The sequence below is a fragment of the Pyxicephalus adspersus genome, chromosome 5 (genome assembly GCF_032062135.1).
Source record: "Pyxicephalus adspersus chromosome 5, UCB_Pads_2.0, whole genome shotgun sequence".
NCBI lineage: Eukaryota > Metazoa > Chordata > Amphibia > Anura > Pyxicephalidae > Pyxicephalus > Pyxicephalus adspersus.
Genome location: NC_092862.1, coordinates 26,190,634 through 26,210,666, shown reverse-complemented (window position 1 = coordinate 26,210,666; position 20,033 = coordinate 26,190,634). Strand labels below are relative to the sequence as shown.

Below are 20,033 nucleotides of genomic sequence, written 5' to 3'. Positions count from 1 at the left end.
AGCTAATTCATATCTGCGAAACGCGTTGACACATTTATGATTGACATTCTACATTCATTGTAAGTCCCCTTTACGATTGCGACATATATGATATTTATATCTGTATTCTTTTTTTGTTTGGGTGAAAACTGTACATATGAATGGGGATATTTGAAGGTTTGTTTTTATATTTGTTATTAATATTTGTTTTTTTTAAATAATGATCTCAATAAACATGGTTTTAATTTTATAAATATGTTGGCTGCCTTAAAAGTCCCAATGGGGTCTTGGGTTTTACTTGACTTGGTTTAATTAGGGATGTGGCAGCAAGTAAAAATATAGGGGATTGACAATTTTTATGTTGTTTATCTTAGATTATGATAATGACAAAGGACTATCTATGGAAGGGACATTAGTCTGTGCACTTATGTAAGAGACATTGAAATGTCTATGATATTGAAACTCACATGAAGATGTCAGCTCTATATAAATGTATAAATATGACAAAATATTCTCCCTGACATACAAGTGATATTAGCTTTTGTAAATTTTCCTGAAGTTCCTTTGGCTCAATTTTCCCTCCTTCTGGAACATTTTCTTTTTACTACATTACAAATTCTTTGTTTTTCTAGTTATCAGAAAATCCTAAATATTTTTGGGAAAATATCGCTGTTATTACAAATAACATATTATGGGCTTTCAATGTTGACTTCTTTATATGATCTCATTGTGATTAATGAACAAACATTTACTCCATTCATTTGTTTTAAATACACAAAAAGAAAGCAAGTTTTATCACTGGAGACCGCAGTCAAAACAGAAACACCCAGCCTGAGTGCATGAGATATGTAAAACTTATATCTTCCTCTATATTTTATAAACAAATGTGTGTGGTAATTATTCAGCCAACTTTTACAATGTATATGTTATAATAATATGTTTTCAGCATGTGGTTTGTGTAACCTGGGCATTTATGCCAAATAAAGTGATTATAAAGAGTTATAGCAGTTGTTTTTAGTTTGGAATAGAGTAGAAAAGAGCAAGAAACTCTGCCTGGTTTCAGTTGTCAGGGTCTCCCTTCCCCAGAAAGATTCCCCGCTTTATTGATACTAGTGACCATTGTGTCCAGTACAAAAAGTGACAGTAAATACACATTTTTTAAAGGTGTCACAGAAACAAGAGATATCATCCCTATCTACCAAGGGCATTATCCCCTCTCAGATTGTAAGTTCTTTTGAGCAAGGTCCTCTCCTTCTGTGTCACTGTCTGCCATTTGCAACTCCTATTTAATGTACAGCGCTGCATAATATCTTGGTGCTATATAAATACTGTTTAATAATAATAATACTGTCCCTTTCCAGTAAACTCTTCTTACTTCCTGCTGTGTCACTGGGACAAGAAATCTCCCCACTAAATCACAGACAAGAAACAAAATAAATAAAAGACCTGACAGTTGTAAACCCTTCTTTAAATTCAAAAAGTGTATATAAATTTTGATACACTTTTACTGAAACTTTAGTTTCACAATTAAAAAATTGCAGGCAGGATTTTTTTTTATTGGAGAAGGGACAGGCTTTATCCCTTCAGCCATAAAACATACTTACCTACCTGTTCACAAGAACACTAAATGGTGCATGCACAGCTAAGTGTAGGATGCTGGGATATGCCAGGGATGCTTGGAAATAATGAACTGCCTGAAAGTCATTCTGGCCTGGCCAATAAAGATGGCCAAGTATCCATAACCCAGAAAAAGACTGAGTGAAGGTGGTGGCGCTCTTGACGGAGCAAGGAAAGGTTATTGTACTGTAATGTAAAATTCCATTAGGCATGCAAACTTATTTTATTGCAATACAGTTTAAATTAATTAAAACAAAAAAGATTGCTTGAAAATAAATATTACTTTTTAAAATACAATTATGGGGTTCTGTTAATAGGGCTTTTAGAGGGTGCATTACACCAGGGGTATACAGCCAACATAGACTTTAAGTGAGGGGTACATACTGAAATGTAACGTAGAAACGTGGATGTATAAAAGTAGAAGGGAACCTAGAGCTATCATGCATACCAATCAGTTAAATTTAACAAAGAAATATACAGTTAATAACAGTTTATAAGAATATCCATACAGTTTACTATCCATAAAAATGTTAATGTATACTTGTCATGAGAGAATAAAGAAAGCTGCTATTGCTGGGCTATTTTAGAAAATTTTCATGTCAGCTGAAATGGTCTGACTTTGACAAGTTTAAATATACTGACTCAGAACAAGTATAGTGGCACAGAAAATGTTAAAGTCCCAAAAATGGTATTTATCAAATGAGACCAGCAGCAGTTACACCTTTCTGTCGTACGTTTGCAGAGCAAAGAACCAGCAAGTCTAAACAAGGGGGGCCCAAACTTTCCCAAACTGGCATCATAGCTAAAATGTCAACCCTCATTACCTGTAAAGGAGGGTACAATACATATTCACCCAGCAATTTAAAATCACCAAACGCTGTCAGCATATAAATAGCATTATAACTATATTTAACATAAAGAACAACACGGAAACCTAGATAACTGAAGCCACTTTTGTACATACCTTTTCTTGGTGACCGGCTGAAAATAATCCAGCATCTTAGAAGATACAATTTTCTGTGAGGCCTTCTCTTTTTGTGAATGAGGTTTTTCTACAGACAGTACTGTCTGGCTCTTCTTTTCTGGTTGCTTTGACTGCTCCTGAAACAAAGAAGTTTTGCAGTGCCCACTGAAACTTGATTGCAGATCACGGTCCACACACATATCAGATTTAGTGCTGTTGTGTTTACGACTGCTTTTGGGTGTCTCTTTAACTTCTCGAACTCTGCTTATATCCATCCTAAAGAAAAATATAGGTAAAAATAGTAAAATAAAATGGCTTGGTATATAAAATTTGACACAATGATTGATGTGCGCTTAGTTATGCATGTATTAGAGCTTATCTTTATTCCTCTTACGGTTCAAGTCTCTATTTTGGGCAAGAGATGCCCATGTCAGACAAGTGATTTGGTCGGTGATGAGGATTACTAACAGACCACCTTCTTTATCCTGTTGGGGTGGTCCCCTTTTGGTTGGGCCAAAAAGATGTTACTTTAATGCAGTACTTTTGGTAGTACGTTATAATTGGCAGCATGATGTATTGTGGTGGTGATTCCACCACTAGTGATGCATTTGCAGTTGTATATTTACCAGCATGACATCAATCTAGCGGAATTTAGGGGTATACTGTGTCAAAGGAGAAACAAATGGATCAAGCAGTTGATAATGATAGATGCTCCATCCATCTAATGGAAAACGTTTGACCATATGTAAACTTTGTAATATGGCCACTTGGATTTTTCTGTATTTCTCGGCTAGTTGAAGTAGTTGAATGCTGTATAGTATTGATACAAAATACTAACAATACAATTACAATAACAATACAATCTTCAATACAAAATACTAACATTACATTGCTGCCACCATATTCTTTAAAAGCTAGTAAATAAAGGGGAAATAATGAGGAGTGAGAGGAGAGCTGCAAACTCCCATTCACAGATCTCCCTAGACTGACTGAAGACAGAACCACTTAGCTTTGAGCATTCCTAATTCAGAGATTTCACATTTTTTTAAAAAATACATAAAAGCCCCACCTCATTTACTCTCAGTTATGATGCACATTTTATGTTGTTTATGCCATGAGTATCCAGTAACCTCTTATTGTTTCAGTGTTCTACCTTCTCCCAATTATTTGTTACAACTTTGTAATGCCTGCCCCGTTAGTATATCCAATTTTTCTATTCTATGTATTTTGCCACAACTGTACTCTGCCGTGTATTGTGACCCAACTTACTAGTGTTCTAAGTTTAATCCTTTGTAGTAGTGTAATAGTATAATGAATGTGGTGTAACAAGTTAGGCTTAGCTCATATTAGCAGCACCTAGGATTGGTAACAGGCGGTAAGTTCTAGGCACCTAAGATTGGTAACAGGCGGTAAGTGCTGGGCACCTAGGATTGGTAACAGGCGGTAAGTGCTGGGCACCTAGGATTGGTAACAGGCTGTAGTAATGAGATTGTAGGGGGGGGGGGAATGTGCCCGACACTTGCACCTATATTTTCAGTTTTGTACCCCCACTCTCAGAGAAATTGGTGTACAAAGAGGAGAAGCAGACCAGTAGTTTCATAGGTATAGATTTGTGACAGGTAGGTAAATATTTAGGGGCCGCACCCCAATGCTCCTTGCTATGTTAGTGGCTCCAGGGTCCCCAAATTGCATTTTCAATTTAGGACTCCTAGTTGCACTTTCCTCTGAAACAGCAACCCCAAAGTTCAATTTTCATAATTTTTTACATTTGTGACCCCCATATCTTGAAATTCTTTAAAGCTGGGGGGCTAAAATTGTAATAACTAGTATCTATGAGGGTCCCCTGTACACCCTGAAAATTACAGGTCATTGTGACATACAGTTTAGGAGATATGGAGGTTTGTACACACAGAGCTGTGAGGATGCAGAATTCACACGCAGAGCTAGATGTGGATACATTTCACAGGCAGAAATCCGAGCTCGTGCTATGAGATGGGGGTGGGGATGCCTGTGTCCCCTTCACATGAAGGCTGAACTGTGTGTGCTCACCTCTCATCGGCAGCAATCCTGAACGGATGACACAGAGCAGCCTCACTGAGATCCGTGCATCCGGCGGGGTATTCAAAGCAGCCAGGCAGAGCAACCGGCTAAAACCCTCTGGGAAGAACTATGTGTATATATATATATATATATATATATATATATATATATATATATATATATATATATATATATAAGTGTTGAAGCCAGAATTTTGTTCAAGCTGGGTGGCAAGAAACTGTAGGTGGGTGGCAACCACTATATTGTTATCAATCTCATCAGTAACAACCAAAAAATAGCCGAGTGGTGACCGTGGTGCACCCAGCTAAAAGGGTGCTGGGGAGAACACTGTAATATATATAAATTAATATTATGCCACCTAATATTATAACAAGCATACAAGTACTGTACGCTGACCTAGGAGTCCCAGATCTAATATAATTTTTAAAATCAGTCCTTGTAAGGGGAATCCTCCAAAATAAATTTTTCATTTATGATTATATAAAAAAGACACAATAGCTAAATGTTTAAAAAAACATATTAAAGGCACATAACATTTCCTGAAAAGGCAACATACCAATTATGAGTTTGTTCTTGGGGCTCTGTATCTGCAACATAGACTGTAGTGTTGAACGTGGATACAGGCAATATAGTCTCATTGACAGTCACAGCCATGCTGGAGGAAAATGAGGATCCAACTATATGACACCTAGTGGATTTTTCTAAACAGTAAAAAAATTAAATAAAATTAGTAATCAGCAAAGCATTTACAATACCATTTTTCTGAAGGATATTTGCAGAATAGTTGGCCTTAATGCTGATCAGTTGCCAAGAACTGTTTTAGAAAAGCAACAAAAAACAACCAGATGAACCGCCGACTCCAAGCCTCCAGCTGCGTTTATTTGATTTATAACTTCTACTAAAAAAGGTAAAGTGCACATAGGCATTTAACATGTGTTCAGACTGACTTCAAGAATGAAATCACAAAGTACAAAATGATCTCCCTCTGAATCTAACTCATGTAAAAAATCATTGTATATTAGCACTGTTAAAGACAATCAGTGCAGGGCCCATTGAGAAAATGACATCAAACTTCCAGTGAAGGACTTGTTACTTTTTTAAGGTGAAATAGAAATACAATTCTTTAAGTCCTCTAGGACCTGTCTATGCAGTCTTTGCTTACGTCAGGACGTTTTTTTCACCCCATACAAGTCAATGAGAATACACAAAAAGTATACTGAAGGGCTAAACTTTAGAGCCCTGTCCTGACTGAACTGTTTAACCTCTCTCTTTCCACTGGCATCTTCCACTAAGCTTTCAAACATGCCATTACCCTCCCAGTTCTAAGGACATGGTCCTCCTCTCCACCTGTGTCATTGTATTTGTCTGTAATTTGCAACCCCTATTTATTGTACAGCACTGCTTAATATGTTATTAATATATGTTAAAGTATAATAATAATAAACCTCAGGCAAAAAAAAGCATGAGCAACTGCTGGTGAAATGCACATGTAAAGGCAATTGGATGTGTTGGTACATCTAACTAGGGTATCAATGAGGAAGAAAAAAATATCAAAATGATCAGAAGGGCAGAATATTGTACAAGTGTGTAGGTTTTGGGGGTTCAAACCAATAAATTTACAATCTGAACATTGATCACATTGATCGGATGACTGCAAAAAGATCTTCTTGTGTGCACCATGTGTAGCATGGTGCATGGTGTAGCATGGTAAAAAATAAATCAGAATGAACACTATGATCAGCAACACCACATTTGTTCAAAATGTATTTTCTTCAGTAATTTAGTAATACTAGGTAAATACCATCTAAAAAAACATTGTGTTAGAAGTCAGTTTAGTAACCATGAAACGTAACAATCTAAACATATATGGAATAAAAAATTACAAATTGTGGCAAGTGGGACAGACAATGCAATGTCTAGAAATGTTCTATTCATGGCATGATGACTCACAGATTCTACAGCATGATCTTCACACTCTTCTGTATATTAACATGGTGTTCCTTCTGATGTTGCTAGGGATGCCTTGAGCAATAAGAAATTTCTACCTCGTAAATAAACATCTGTAATGAGGAAGGGGGGATTCATGCTTCCTAACCAAGAAGGAGAGAGAATCTTTTTATGCAAAGAGCACTCCCCTGATCATTATGGTAATGTAGATATAGATTTTATAGATATTTATATTTATTAAGTTATTTTATGTGTTGGTCAGTGGTTAAAGATTTCCAACTGTTATGATGGGAAGGTGTGAGATGAGAAACAAGACTTATGGTCAATCTTTGTATCTGACCTTAAAAACAAATTATATGGAAATGACTAAAATCATGCAGTAGGGGTGTAAAAAGTATAAATAGGATTTTAAAAGATCCTCTTAGAATGACTTAATGTGATCTAGGTACGTATGATATGAATGCACCCACAAAGACTCCACTGGGAGCTACCATTACAAGTCCATGTGCCTGAAGCAAACGCTAGGGAATTACCTGCTATATATAACAGAATAGAACAGAATAAATTTAAAGAATTACTACTTATTTTTAGATTATTATTTTATAGTACATTGTCTTCCACAGACTTTTCCACCAAAACCTCTGTTGGATCCTTTCTGTGCTCCTGAGCTTGTACAACAGAAATTGTTGGAAGTATCCTGGAAACAGGCAGAAGCAAGTCTGGCTAGGCCTGACAGAAGACATTATTTCCACCTTTCCCATACTAATACATCTGGACGCCCCCAGTATCCTGAACGCGCACCCCAACTTTAAATAGATTATAAAATGGATTTAATATATCCAATATAGTTGTCCTATAAACAACAGAGCTGACATTTAACAACAGTCCAGGGTCTGTGTACCAAAGAATTGCAATTTACAATTTGACTTTTCTCTAGCTGAAAGTAGAATAAATGCCGTCATACCTGTCTCATTTCTATTCCCTGCACGTTGCTGAGGATTGCAATATATTTCTGTTGACATGTAGATAACGGCTAAACCAATTTCAGCTTCAGGAATAGCTCGCAATCCTTTACTGTAAAACAAGAGTTATGTTTAGCATTTCTTGTAACACAATAGAACAAGGAATGTCATTGACAAGAATCCACAAGAGTTTCATTGTGTTGTGTTATCACATAAATTGAACAAGACCCTGGTGAGCTGTAAGTAGAATTTACATCAAAAGCCTGAGACAAGACACACTGCATCAAATACAAGAACTGGGACTTGGAGATGTAATAAAGTAGATAAAAGTTTGGCCTACCATTCTTATTGCCCTGCTTTGAAGCAGGCCCAGCAAAACTGTTCTTAATCTGTCGCTTTAAATAGGATTGTTTCCTCTACAGTGGGTTAAGAATTATATTGTGTGTTACACAGGTAAGAGATTTCACTAAACCCTCTGGTCTTTTCTGTGCCCAGACAGGCATACATTTTCTAATACGTTGATTGGTAAATAGACTGCGGGTAAATTATGGACAAGGTAATATAATGAATGTCCCTACTGCTGCCAATATTCAATGTAACATAAAACAAACTGTGTAGAATTCAGTGATATGCACGTGATGATGCTTTGTTAGGAATAACGTATGTATATTTTTATAGGAACACAATATTTTATAGGTAAACAATGGATGAAAAACAGAAAAGAGTGGGCAGGCTGCCCAGACTCAATGACAGTTCTCTCAGTAGAAAGCCCAGACTGAACTGTTGTCTAATGACAGCCAGTCAGACAAGAACTAAAAATTGTTGAGTGATCCACCAAGCAAAAACTGCCTAGGAAGAACCTATTTTGCTCTCACTGTACTGTGGTCTCTTTTTACTTTACAAAATAAATATTCTTTTTTACATGGCTTTGTAAATATATATTTATTGTAATCTCACCCTTGAAGAACATTCATGATTGACGTAACCAAGGTTGGTGACTGGGATTCAGACAGCTGAGATTCTGTTGTTCCCACATCGATTACACATGTGTTGGGGTTTTCTAGAAGGTGCTTGTTCAATTCTCCTGCTAACAGGTGGGCTTTGCCACCTCCAAAGTGAATAGCTTGACTCAATTTCTTGTGCTGCACAAAATTAAAATTTACATACAGTCATACTAACATGATAACCAGAAAAAAACTTGGAAAACAAAAAAAAGCAAAGGAAAAGGCTTCAAACGTGGGAGACTCATCTAATTATAGTGGAAATCTGACAAAATGTGTGAAACTTGTTAAAAACGGACACAGCACTAAAATCTACAGACACTATGGTTCTTGTCAGAAAGTGGATATTTAAAGAACATAGGGGGTTCTCAGGGGTCGCTTTTAACTAAAAAAAAAAAAAAAAAAAAAAAACACCTTGTTCAATCGCTGTCCCCCTGAGTCCTGCTGGTTCTGGTCTTGGGGACACGTTCTTCCTTCTGGATCTGTGACACCGGTGAATGCTTCGGTGCCGGTAGGCGAAGCGGAGGGAAATTCAAATAATTTTGTATTGGATTCAATACAAAATAGCTGTATTGAGTCAAATACAAAGAAATATTCATATAATATAAATATATATTATATGCTACTGTACACTTACATTACATGTTTAAACATTTTTTTTATTTTATTTTTTTTTAGCAGATTTTTGTGTTTTGTTATTTAAAGTTTATTATTAAATTTGTTAAATGTATTAAATTTCAGTGAGTTATGCCTAAGAATTATAGCCTACAATGAAAAATAAATTTCCATGCAAAAAATTGTACCGCTTTTTGCGTGGAAATTTGGACAGAATTAGACAGCTAGGGAGGCTAAGTTACTGTTAAATGTGTTTTCTTACCTAATGTCACAGACAAACTTTATGAAGTCCAGTGAGAAAGTCAGCTCCACCAAGTTAGAAATAGTAGTTGTTAGTGCTTATGATATCAAACTGGCAGTTTTGGTGATTGGACAATTGGTGATTGTTTCATGTGCCCTTTTTTCATTTTCAGACAACTAAAAGATCCTGTGAAGTACATACATGCATACATACATTCCCTGTACCTGGAAGCATTATTATGGATCATATTTTGCAAGAGCACAAATATTTTTCAGCAGAAACATTTCCTATGTAAGTTGGAATCTGAAAGGCTCAGTCTTATAGGAAATCCTTCTTTTGACAGACACTTTGAACCTGATTTAATAGCTCTCCATGGGTGGAGAGGATACACTTTCATTAATGAAGCTGGGAGATCCAGCAAACCTGGAATGGATCTGGTCCAGGATTCAAAACTTTTGCTAGCATGTGATAGCAAAAGACTTTAAAGAAATCCATTCCAGGTTTGTTGGATCACCCAACTTCACTGATGAAAGTGTTGGAGTCTTGGAGAGCTTTTTTAAATCAGGCCCTTTATGTTTAGTATTCTGAAAAAGACATATACTCTCTTGATTCAATGACATTTAGGTAATTTAACCTAAAACAAGAATGCATATGTCGGAAGTCCGTATATGCATACTTGTTCCAAATAGGTGAAAAAATATAAATGGAGGAAAGGGCAGTTACATGACTGACAAGTGGCAACTTATTCAGGTATGGTCACAATATAGAAAATAAGCACTATGTACAGTACAGAACAAATGGTGTGCAGAAAAAGCTTGAATAGGAGACTATATATAGATAAAATAAAGACCCCCTAATATCATATGCAGTACATACCTGCTTGGCTGTCAAGAAGAGAAAATTTTTGTCTTTGAAAATTGTTTTCCTCATTTCATTTTCTGAGACATCCAAGGAGTCATTCTGTAGGGAAGGCTCATCAACTATTGGAACATAGCTGGAGGAAAAAATAAAAAGGGAAATGTTCTAAATACGTTGTAGGGGATTATAAATACTACCAGCATAGACTTAGACACATTCAAAAGAACATAACCCTCCTGACTCCTACATTGCTGTTTACCTAGTAAAGCTTGTTCATCTTCTGCTGAATCCCTATACTAAAAATACATAAAGTTGTTTGTAACATTTTCTGAAAGACAATTATCCCAAAGCTGCTCTTTGTAGTTTACTTAGAAGGTTTTGACATCAGGTAGATGTTCCACACATAACCACAAGGAAAACCTCATAGACATCATGTCGACTATATAAAACATAGACTGAAAATAAAACAAAATGGACACTGACTTTGCTTCCAGCTCCTGGAGAATTTTTTCTATGCTTTGAGAGGCTGAAGCTTTTTTTAACACATCATTCAGTATTATTATTATTAACTTGTATTTATTTAGCGCAAACATATGGTCATATCAGTAACTCAAAATCTAAAGTTCCATACCATAGTCATTACTACAGTCTAGACTACAGTCTAAGGTCAAATTTGGGGGAAGCCAATTAACCTAACTGCATGTTTTTGGTATGTGGGAGCAAAAGCGCCCAGACGAAACCCACGCAAAACATGGGGAGACTATGCAAACAGTGTCCTTGCCGAGATTCAAACCTGAAACCTAGCAGTGCAAGGGTCAGAGTGTTAACCACTGAGTCACTGTGCCACCTGTATAAGATTCCTCCTTTAGCATTACAGATGTTGGTGTTCAGTAGGCATGCATGGCCTGCTCTTAAGATTCAGAGAAAATTCAGAGCCAAAGTAGCTTGCTGCACAAGGTGAATGAGTGGAAGAAATCTTTATCACTTTAGCAGGTAGTATACATACAATATTTTCATGCTTAACTGACATGCCCTTCAAAGCAAGCAAATTGGAGGTCTAAAAGTGAGGTTCGGGTTTTATGTGGAATTGATGTTCATTACCACACATCAACCACAGCACAAATCAGTCTGCAGATGTCAGATGTTTAGAGAAATACCTTGTAAGTGAAGGTAGTACTTGTTTTCCTTTGATGGCTTTAATCACTTCACTAAAAAACTCAGGTTTCACAATGGACTTGCAGCAAATTAATGCACATATTGTCTGAAAAAGAACATAAAAATATTCTATAGCGGACAAAGTAATTTATGTATTCAAAACATCACTTAAAAAATATGTAAAATGGCTTCTGTAAGATATTTACCTATGTTTCATATACATTAAAACCATCTATCAAAGGAAGGTCAGCAAATTCCCATTTACAATAATTGTACAGTGTAGATGACTGCTCTGAGGTTGGATTTACCTTGATTTGCCTTGAGTTTTCAAGAACTCTGCAAGTCATATTGGAGATAATTTGTACTGCAAAGCAAGGCAAATCGAGCCTATGTTGTTCACAGGCCAGCATTTGTTCCACATCGTGTTAATATGACGAAGCCAGTGTGCAAGAGAAACACTTGAGCAGTAAAACTCTAAAATATACCAAGCTAAAATTTGCTACACAGACCAAGCAGGATAGGCTCCAAATATTACTTTCTTTTTTATTTACTTTTAATTGCAACCAAACAAACTACAATAAAGAATGCAATGCTACAACATTTTTTTTTTTATTATTGCAGTCTATTCCCTATCTCTAGGGTTGCATTATTGTTTTTCTATTTTTAACAAGAAAAAACAAACCGGAAAGTGGGGGGTAACTGGGATTGTGGGGAGAACATTAGGGGGGAGGGGGTTATGGGCACAGAGAGAGGGGAGGAGGGGAAAGTGACAGTATAGTTACTTGCATATTACTTCCTTTAAATCCTCAGGCAAAAACCACGATTGTCTATTGTGATCAGGAGGTGCTGTAGAAGAGGCATCTCTCATTAACAGGGCATATTCATCTGAGTATTTGTATTGAAACTAGTAAAACCAGGTTTGATTATTTTTTTCTGAGCGGTTGTTGTATGTGGCTATCATGTCTTCCATTTCCATTATGTCATTTACCCAACCTATCCAATGGAATATGGGAGGAGGAGTTGATTGTTTCCAAAACGCCAGTATACAGGCTTTTGCTGCGTTAAGTAAATGATACAGTACAGATTTGTTATATTGCTTCCTGAACATAATATAGTAGCCGCGTGTAAGAGCTAATGGCGGAATGTCAGCAATGTCAATAACGTTTAATTTCCGATACTTTTGACCAGAATACGAGCGAGAGTGCTCTAAATGTTAACTTTGTAGGTAAGGATTGTCAGAGGGGCACAAATAAAACCTTAACATGGTAATGTTGTCTGGTTTTCCTTTTCCAACAACTCACATACCAAAAATTTTACAACATGTGTGGCCAAACCTATATAGAGCAAATCAAAAGGTTTCAGTATAGAACACAAATATTTTGTCACATTGATATAAAATGAAAAAAGCCAATATTTCACAGGTAACAGATGTCACAAGGTCAATGTTTCCAGAGAATTGATTATTTGGTTATTTTTGGAAGTACCCATATAGCACAGCACTGACCAAAATAAGGGCTCATATTGACTGTAAACAAGCAATTTTTTCTGCATTGTTTAGGTTAGCGGTTGCCAACCTTTAGGACCTCACAGACCAGTAGATTCGTAATTTTAAATCCTGCGGACCAATAATATGATTTTTTTTTTAAGAAAGATAAATACATTAGTAAAATAATGATCTTCCTAATATTGGTTTCTATAGCCATTTAAATTAAAAATGCCTGAACACTCAATATGAACCATAAAGAAAGTACAGAGATGTGGCACATGGTAATTTAATGGGTGCTCAAGATTTATACATAAAGCAAAAAAACACAAACTTCTCAAAGTTCAAGAGAGCATAAAAAACAAACTGTGTTATAAAACAAGTTTTAGTAGAATAAAACCTGGTACTCAGACACTGAAAAGTCTGTGATAGAGGTACATCACCAATCAAAGCTTAAGAAACCTAATACAGTTTCCCAAATGAAAAATGTTTTTAAAATTGCAGCCTTCCCTGCTGTGGGATGACAGGTGCATTTTAATTCTGAAAATATCCTCCATTATAAAAAGCAGAGAAATATCAACCATGCAAATAGTAACAAGTACAAGTGAGAGGAAGTGTGGTATCATTATACAAATGACCAAGTATAAACAAATATAAAAATCATTTCAAGCCTCAGAGCATCCAGACATCGCAGCAGCTATTTGTGTTCCAGCTGCCCTCAATATCTGAATCAGGTCAGAGATTGAATTTCAGATGAGGACCTGCTCATTATTTGGTGTGAAATATCCCAGACTCAGCTGGGAAGGGAAATGTCAACAGAGGAAACACATAACAATAAACAGTAGCTAATATCCGGTCAGGAAAATGAAACGTGTGAGTATGTTGTGTGTTCCTATCTGTGCCATTGTATGAGCAAACGTCATAGTTACATAAAGCATTTTTTTAAACTTTTTTGCTGGCAGAACAAATCCACTTATTTCATTCTAATTTAAAAGCAAAGAAATGTCCGCCCTTGTCTTTCGTTTTGAATCTTTTTCAGTGCTTTCCTTCAGAACATTTCTCAAGTGTTAATTAAATAGGGAAATAAAAGCTGCATTGTTGGCTTGTTACTATATTACTGCCTGCAGGCTTAGCTTGGCTCACAATGATGAGCTTTCAGTGAAGTTCAGAATTCACATACTGTAAATATTCTATATATACAGGTAGTCACCGGGTTACATACGAGATAGAGATTGAAGGTTTGTTCTTAAAGAGGAACTATACTAAAAACACACACAAAAAAAAAAAACACACCTACCTTCAATCCCACAGGGCAGACCAATCATTCCGGGGGTGTCCAGCATCTGGTCCCTCATGGTCCCAACATTCGTTCCAGAGCTGGCGTTCCGGGTGCCGCCATCTCCGTCTTTTCTTCTGGGTTCTTCATCCTATGTCACCCGACCCAGGCGTAAGATCGGGTGACGTAGGATGAAAAAAAAAAAATTGCCGATGTCACTGAGCATGCGTGGGATCGGCAAATTTCTCTTATTGAGCAAAAAGGCTCCTTCTGCATAGAAGGAGCGCCCAAGACCCTTCCAGGACTCCTGACGTAGGTATCCCAGGTGGCTTTCCGCTCCTATTCATTCTTGACCACCTAGGCAGCCACAAATTAGGGGCTGCACCCTTTTTTTTTGCACAAAAAAAAAAAAAAAAACAGAATTTTTACCCTACATAAAAGGGTTCTTTACTGTTTTATGTAAATTCAAAATTATGAGTATAGGTACGATTTAAGTTGAATTTGTATGTAAGTGCGAACAGGTAAAATATTTTTATAAATGCAATTAGGACAGATGTTTCTCTCAAAATATTATTAGGCAGCGTGGTGTCAGTTACTGTATATAATTCCTCACTGTGAGTTAATTACAAACAAAGCAAAAAAAAAATCTTTATGGAGCCTCAATGGAGCCTTTATGGAGTTTGTCTTGGTCATTAAAGAGTTACAAGAGGCTGCATAAAGATCAAGCAACAAAGCCCCTTTCTTATCTAGGAGGTGTCCGTATCTTGGATGTCCTTAACCCAGGGACTACCTGTAAATGGATGGTACACTAGGAACTTAACACAAGGAAATAACATGTATTATTTAGAGAAGTTCTAACTGAAAAGCAATACATGCTATAGGTCAAAAAAAAAAAAAACAAAGGAGGTGCCACTACCTGTTTTAAGACCTGCAAGGTCCTAGCTGTCATCCTCATTCTCCATCCTAGCAACCCACTGTTCTAATTAAAGTTTGCTGGTTAATTTGAAACTCTCAAGCTTACACTTAGGTTTTAAACTCAACACAAGTGAAGGGTTTTTGTTTTTGTTTTAAATAGCCTAAATCAGTCACCACTTTGATACTGTCATAAACAGTCCCACTTTACCATATCACTCCAAAACAAAAATGTGGTCCTCTACTGCAGTGGTCCCCAACCTCAGGGACCACTAAATTCATTATTCATCATTTTAAATCCTGCGCATACACGAGGAGCTGTGTGTCACTCAAAGGGGAAGAAACTTCCCCCAGATAACGTCATGATGCCAGAACCCACCCACTCTCCCATCACAGGCTCAGACCTGCTTGCTAAACATCCTGGGGGGACAGCATGGCAGGGCTATGACTATGGGGGACATGATCAGGAGGGTCAAGAGAAGGACCTTGTTGGGGGTGAATCGGCCAGGTAATTTTTCTGCGGACCACCAAAATTTTCTTGCGGGTTACCGGTTCGGTGACTGCTGCTCTCCTGCACCGAACAGAAAAAGCAAATGCAAAGACAGGACAAATGAACAAAGAAAACCACAGCCAGGAAAGTTAATTTATGAGGTAGCATATACCAAAGAACAAAATGTATTGACATGCTAAATTGTTTAGATCTCTGCATCCTGGGAAGGGTCCAGCTGTGACACCAAAATAAAAAAACGCTGTCATTGATGGCCACCTAAAAATTCTTTATTTATGGCTGCCATGATATAAAAAAATGCAAATTTCATTCAGCCACCTAAGGTGCAAAATGGAAAGCAGCACATGGCAGAGAAAAGGACAAAGCAATTTCTTTTCTAACTACAAGACTTACCTTGATAGTCACTTTAACTGTAGTCATAACCAGATGGGTACATTTCTCTGTCCAGTTGTTTACAATATGGCCTCCAAGTAGCTGCAGTGCTTGGTTTAATGAACTCTTCTCTAAATTGCTTAAACAGGATGAGCAAACCACCAAAGGCTCATATATTACTCTGGGTGAGAGGGAAGAAAAAATGTAGATTAACTACACAAGAAGCTTGAATGATTGTTTTTTAACAATTGGAGAAAACAATGAAATACATGACATGATCACTTTGCTCATTGAATATCTAAACTCAGCAATTCAATCTTCTTTGCTGAAGAAGGTCATTGCTGACCTTCCAAGTCTGAGCCCATCCTCTGTTCCTCTAACAGAACAGGGCTTGTAGGCAAAATATGCATTGAGCTCTCCTATGACAGAGCTTCTACCTACTGTCAGACCAAAACACTGTCAAATGAAGAGGAGCAGTCATATGTTTCACCCAATTTAGCCCCTGGGTAGACCCATACAGCAGAAAGGTGGAGAGGGAGCTTAGATGACAAACACATATTATTATTAATATTATTATTATTATTATTATTATTAATAAACAGGATTTATATAGCGCCAACATATTATGCTAGGTCTTATTTTCGGGGTAGGTCTTATATTAGGGCAGGTTTACAAAATAGTGCTAGGTCTTATTTTTGGGGAAACACGGTACTACTGCATTTATTCATGGTTTTCTGAATGCATAGACATGCAGGGGAAATTATGTGTGATGTGTCATGGCCTTTTTAGTGTGCCTAGCCATATCAAGGTGTATGGAGCTTGATGATGTTTTTCCTTAAAGCGTACCTAAACTCAGAATTTTTACTTTACATAAAAGGGTAGACAACCTCATTATTATGAATTGCAGCGGCAGGCCAGCTGCAATTGATATTTAGGATTTCTTTGGGGGCCAAAAAAAGGATGTTGCATGCCAAATTTTGACCGCGGGCCAGAGTTTGACACTCCTGGCCTAGGTGATTAAGAATTAATGGGATCGCAGGGCCTTCCGGGATACCTACGTCACGCTTCCCAGGAGGCTCTGGCTGCTCCTTCTATGCCTGCACAGAAGGAGCCCTTTTGTCAATAGAAAAAAATTGCCCAAACTACATCACCCGATCTCGTGCTTGCGCAGTGCGAGATCGGGTGATGCAGGAAGAAGAACCCAAAAGAGAGGAAAGAATATCGACGCTAGGCGCTCCCTCTGCTCTGGTCCGAAGACAGATACCAGGGACTCAATGAAAGAAACCTCCCGACGGATAGACTGATCTGCCGGATTGAAGGTAAGTGTGATTTTTTGTTTCGGGTTTACTTTTCGCTTTAAGTAAAAATTATTACTTTTGCAGTAAAAGCACAGTACATCTTCTGTAAATCCTGGCATTGATTGTACAATTCAACATCTGTTGATCTGCCAAAAAATTTTGAATGTCCAGCACACACAGAGGACAATGGACATTCTCACAAGATTTCTTGTTATCACAACTTTCCTATAGTGAGGATTTGCTAGTGTTCTTTCTTCCTTAAAACTCACCAGACTAGAGAGCGGATGGCTAACAGAGAACGTTGCATGAGATCTGCTGATGGATTGATCATCTTCAATCAATATTGAACAGTTCTTACGTCCCACTACATATTCAGTGCCACTAAGAAAGTGATACAGCTGTGCTGAGAACAAAAGGAAAGACAGAATGAAAATGAAAATTTTGCAAAGGTGACTCAATACTTTTATCAAGACAATTTTTTGTTTACATTTTTATGATTAGGCTACAACATTGTAATTACAAACATTAGAAGCAATAGAACATTATAAACAATATAGGCTATATCAAGGTGTCCTTGGTTATCTGGTTTAACCGCTAAACCTGGTTTAACCGTTATCATTTCTCAGTCAAATCCTGATGTACCCTAATAAAATCCTAATGAACCACTATTTAGTGTGTTATGTTTAAAACTGCATCAAACTGTTCACAAGCAAGAACTAACATCTAGATCAGAGATTTTGGGGAATTACTAGTCTGTGGGTTTGGGCAGCATGATGGCTCTAAGGTAGTGCTCCGGCCTTTGCAGTGCTAGGTCCCAGGTTCGAATCTCGACCAGGACACTATCTAAAAGAAGTTAGACTCAAATACTACTAATTAGGAGTGAAAAAATCTTATTACATTTAAAAATTTTGCATTAGGCAGGGCTTTATTGCAGTAAAGGAGAATTCAAGGAAGAGAAGAAAGAATGGAGGTGACAGAACTGGCAGTTTTACTTGTCTCACTGTCTGTACCTGTCTGTCATTTGCAACCCTTATTTAAGGTACAGCGCTGCATAATATGTTGGCGCTATATAAATCCTGTTTATTAATAACAGTAACTAGGACAGGTGAGCATACAAGAGGGTTTAGTTCTGCTTAAGTAATGCAATATTATGTTTAGCAATACTGTAATGATTTTTAGTAATTTTTTCACTTGAGCATAGTAGCATCATAGATGATGCACATAGCATCACAATATTACTTTCAGTGCCCCCCCCCCCGACTTGGTACACAATAACCATTGGCAAAAGTGATTTCAAAGGTTTGTGAAATCCAAAGTTTTCAAGCAATTGTGATTTAAACTGGAATTAAACTAAAAACAAAAAAAAAATGACACTTACCTTTAAACCCACAGGTCCCTCGATGGTGCTGGTCCTTCCCTCCATCTGATCCAGTATTGTGCTAGAATTCCTCTTTGTACCGGCACAATGGAAGCAATGGGCCCCACCATATTAGGTCTTCACTTCCGTCTTCTTCTTCTGTCTTCTTTCTTGGTCAATCTCGCACTGTGCAGGTGTGAGATTGGGTGACGTAGCTGCCGTGAAGGGGGGAAAAAAAAAAAGAGAGCCGATCTCACTGCGTATGTGTAAGATCAACATCGCCTTCCCCTAGGATGGAAAATGCCTCTTCTGCGCATGCTCGAGATCTCGGGTATGCACAGAATGATTTCACATCACTTTTGCCAATGGTTATTGTGCACCAAATGGGGGGGGGGGTCACTGAACATAATATTATGATGCTTTTACTATGGACATAGCTACTGGAACTACAGGCCTGACTTAAATAAAGCTCTCCAAGGCTGGAGAAGATACACTTTACCAGTAAATCTGGGTACGCCAAAAAAATAGGAATGAATCGGTCCAGGATTGAAAATATTTGCTAACAAATGACTTTTAAGAAATCCATTCCAGGTTTGCTGGATCACCCAGCTTTACTGATGAAAGTGTATCCTCTTCAGCCTTGGAAAGCTTTAATAAATCAGGTATAAATAAACAGAAAAGAAAGATGGCTTTTTCTGGCAGAACAGGGTATTATAAAACTTTTAAAAGAACCTTTATTTATAAACAATAAATGAAATATATATTTATTAAATCAGGCCAAATATCAGGATCAAATATCATGTATGTGCGCCTACAGTAGTGTGAAAGAAAGAGAAGGAAGGAGAAAGAACAGAAGAGATAACAGAAGAAAAGACAGAAGAGATAACAGAAGAGATAAAAGAAAGGAAGAAAGAAGACAAGAGAGAAGAGGAGACAAGAGATGAGAAGATGAGAAAAAGAGAGAAAAGAGGAGAAATATTGTATTTAATCATGTACGCCTACAGTAGAGTGATGGCAGAACAGGGTATTGTAAAACTTTTAAAAGAACCTTTATTTATAAACAATAAATAAAATATATATTTAATAAATCAGGCCTTATTATGGAAGAGACAAAACTTTTTTGAAAGTGAAAGAAATCCGCAGACTGAGTGGAAAAATGATTACACATCCATCAATTAAACTACCTGTCGCCACAAACTAATTTGACCGCTGTTCCTTGTACAGCGTAAAAACAGGCTGACGACTTGACTTTTTCATTGGCAACACATTTGTTTACTTTGTCAACCAAGTGGATGGCAAACTAAACCTCAGCATGAACTAAAGATTCCAGATTTAAATTCTTGCTTCTTTTCAGCAAATTTGAATAACACTAATTTTGCTATCACTTAACACTCTGGGGCAGGAAGTGAAGGAAACTATCCCAAATA

At 37.1% G+C, this 20,033-nt stretch overlaps 1 protein-coding gene across 1 annotated transcript in view; it reads right to left on the bottom strand.

The window, feature by feature from the left end:
- The window catches only part of NBN (nibrin), a 34,911-nt gene extending 18,782 nt beyond the window's left edge, over positions 1-16,129 (bottom strand). The window contains exons 1-7 of the mRNA XM_072410949.1: positions 15,973-16,129; positions 11,403-11,506; positions 10,264-10,381; positions 8,488-8,672; positions 7,533-7,642; positions 5,178-5,322; positions 2,561-2,836 (exon numbers count right to left, since the gene is read on the bottom strand). Of these exons, the coding sequence (XP_072267050.1) occupies positions 2,561-2,836; positions 5,178-5,322; positions 7,533-7,642; positions 8,488-8,672; positions 10,264-10,381; positions 11,403-11,506; positions 15,973-15,999 (965 nt within the window). The 5' untranslated portion in view covers positions 16,000-16,129. The remainder of the gene's footprint in view (positions 1-2,560; positions 2,837-5,177; positions 5,323-7,532; positions 7,643-8,487; positions 8,673-10,263; positions 10,382-11,402; positions 11,507-15,972) is intronic.
- Between the last annotated feature and the right edge of the window lie 3,904 nt (positions 16,130-20,033).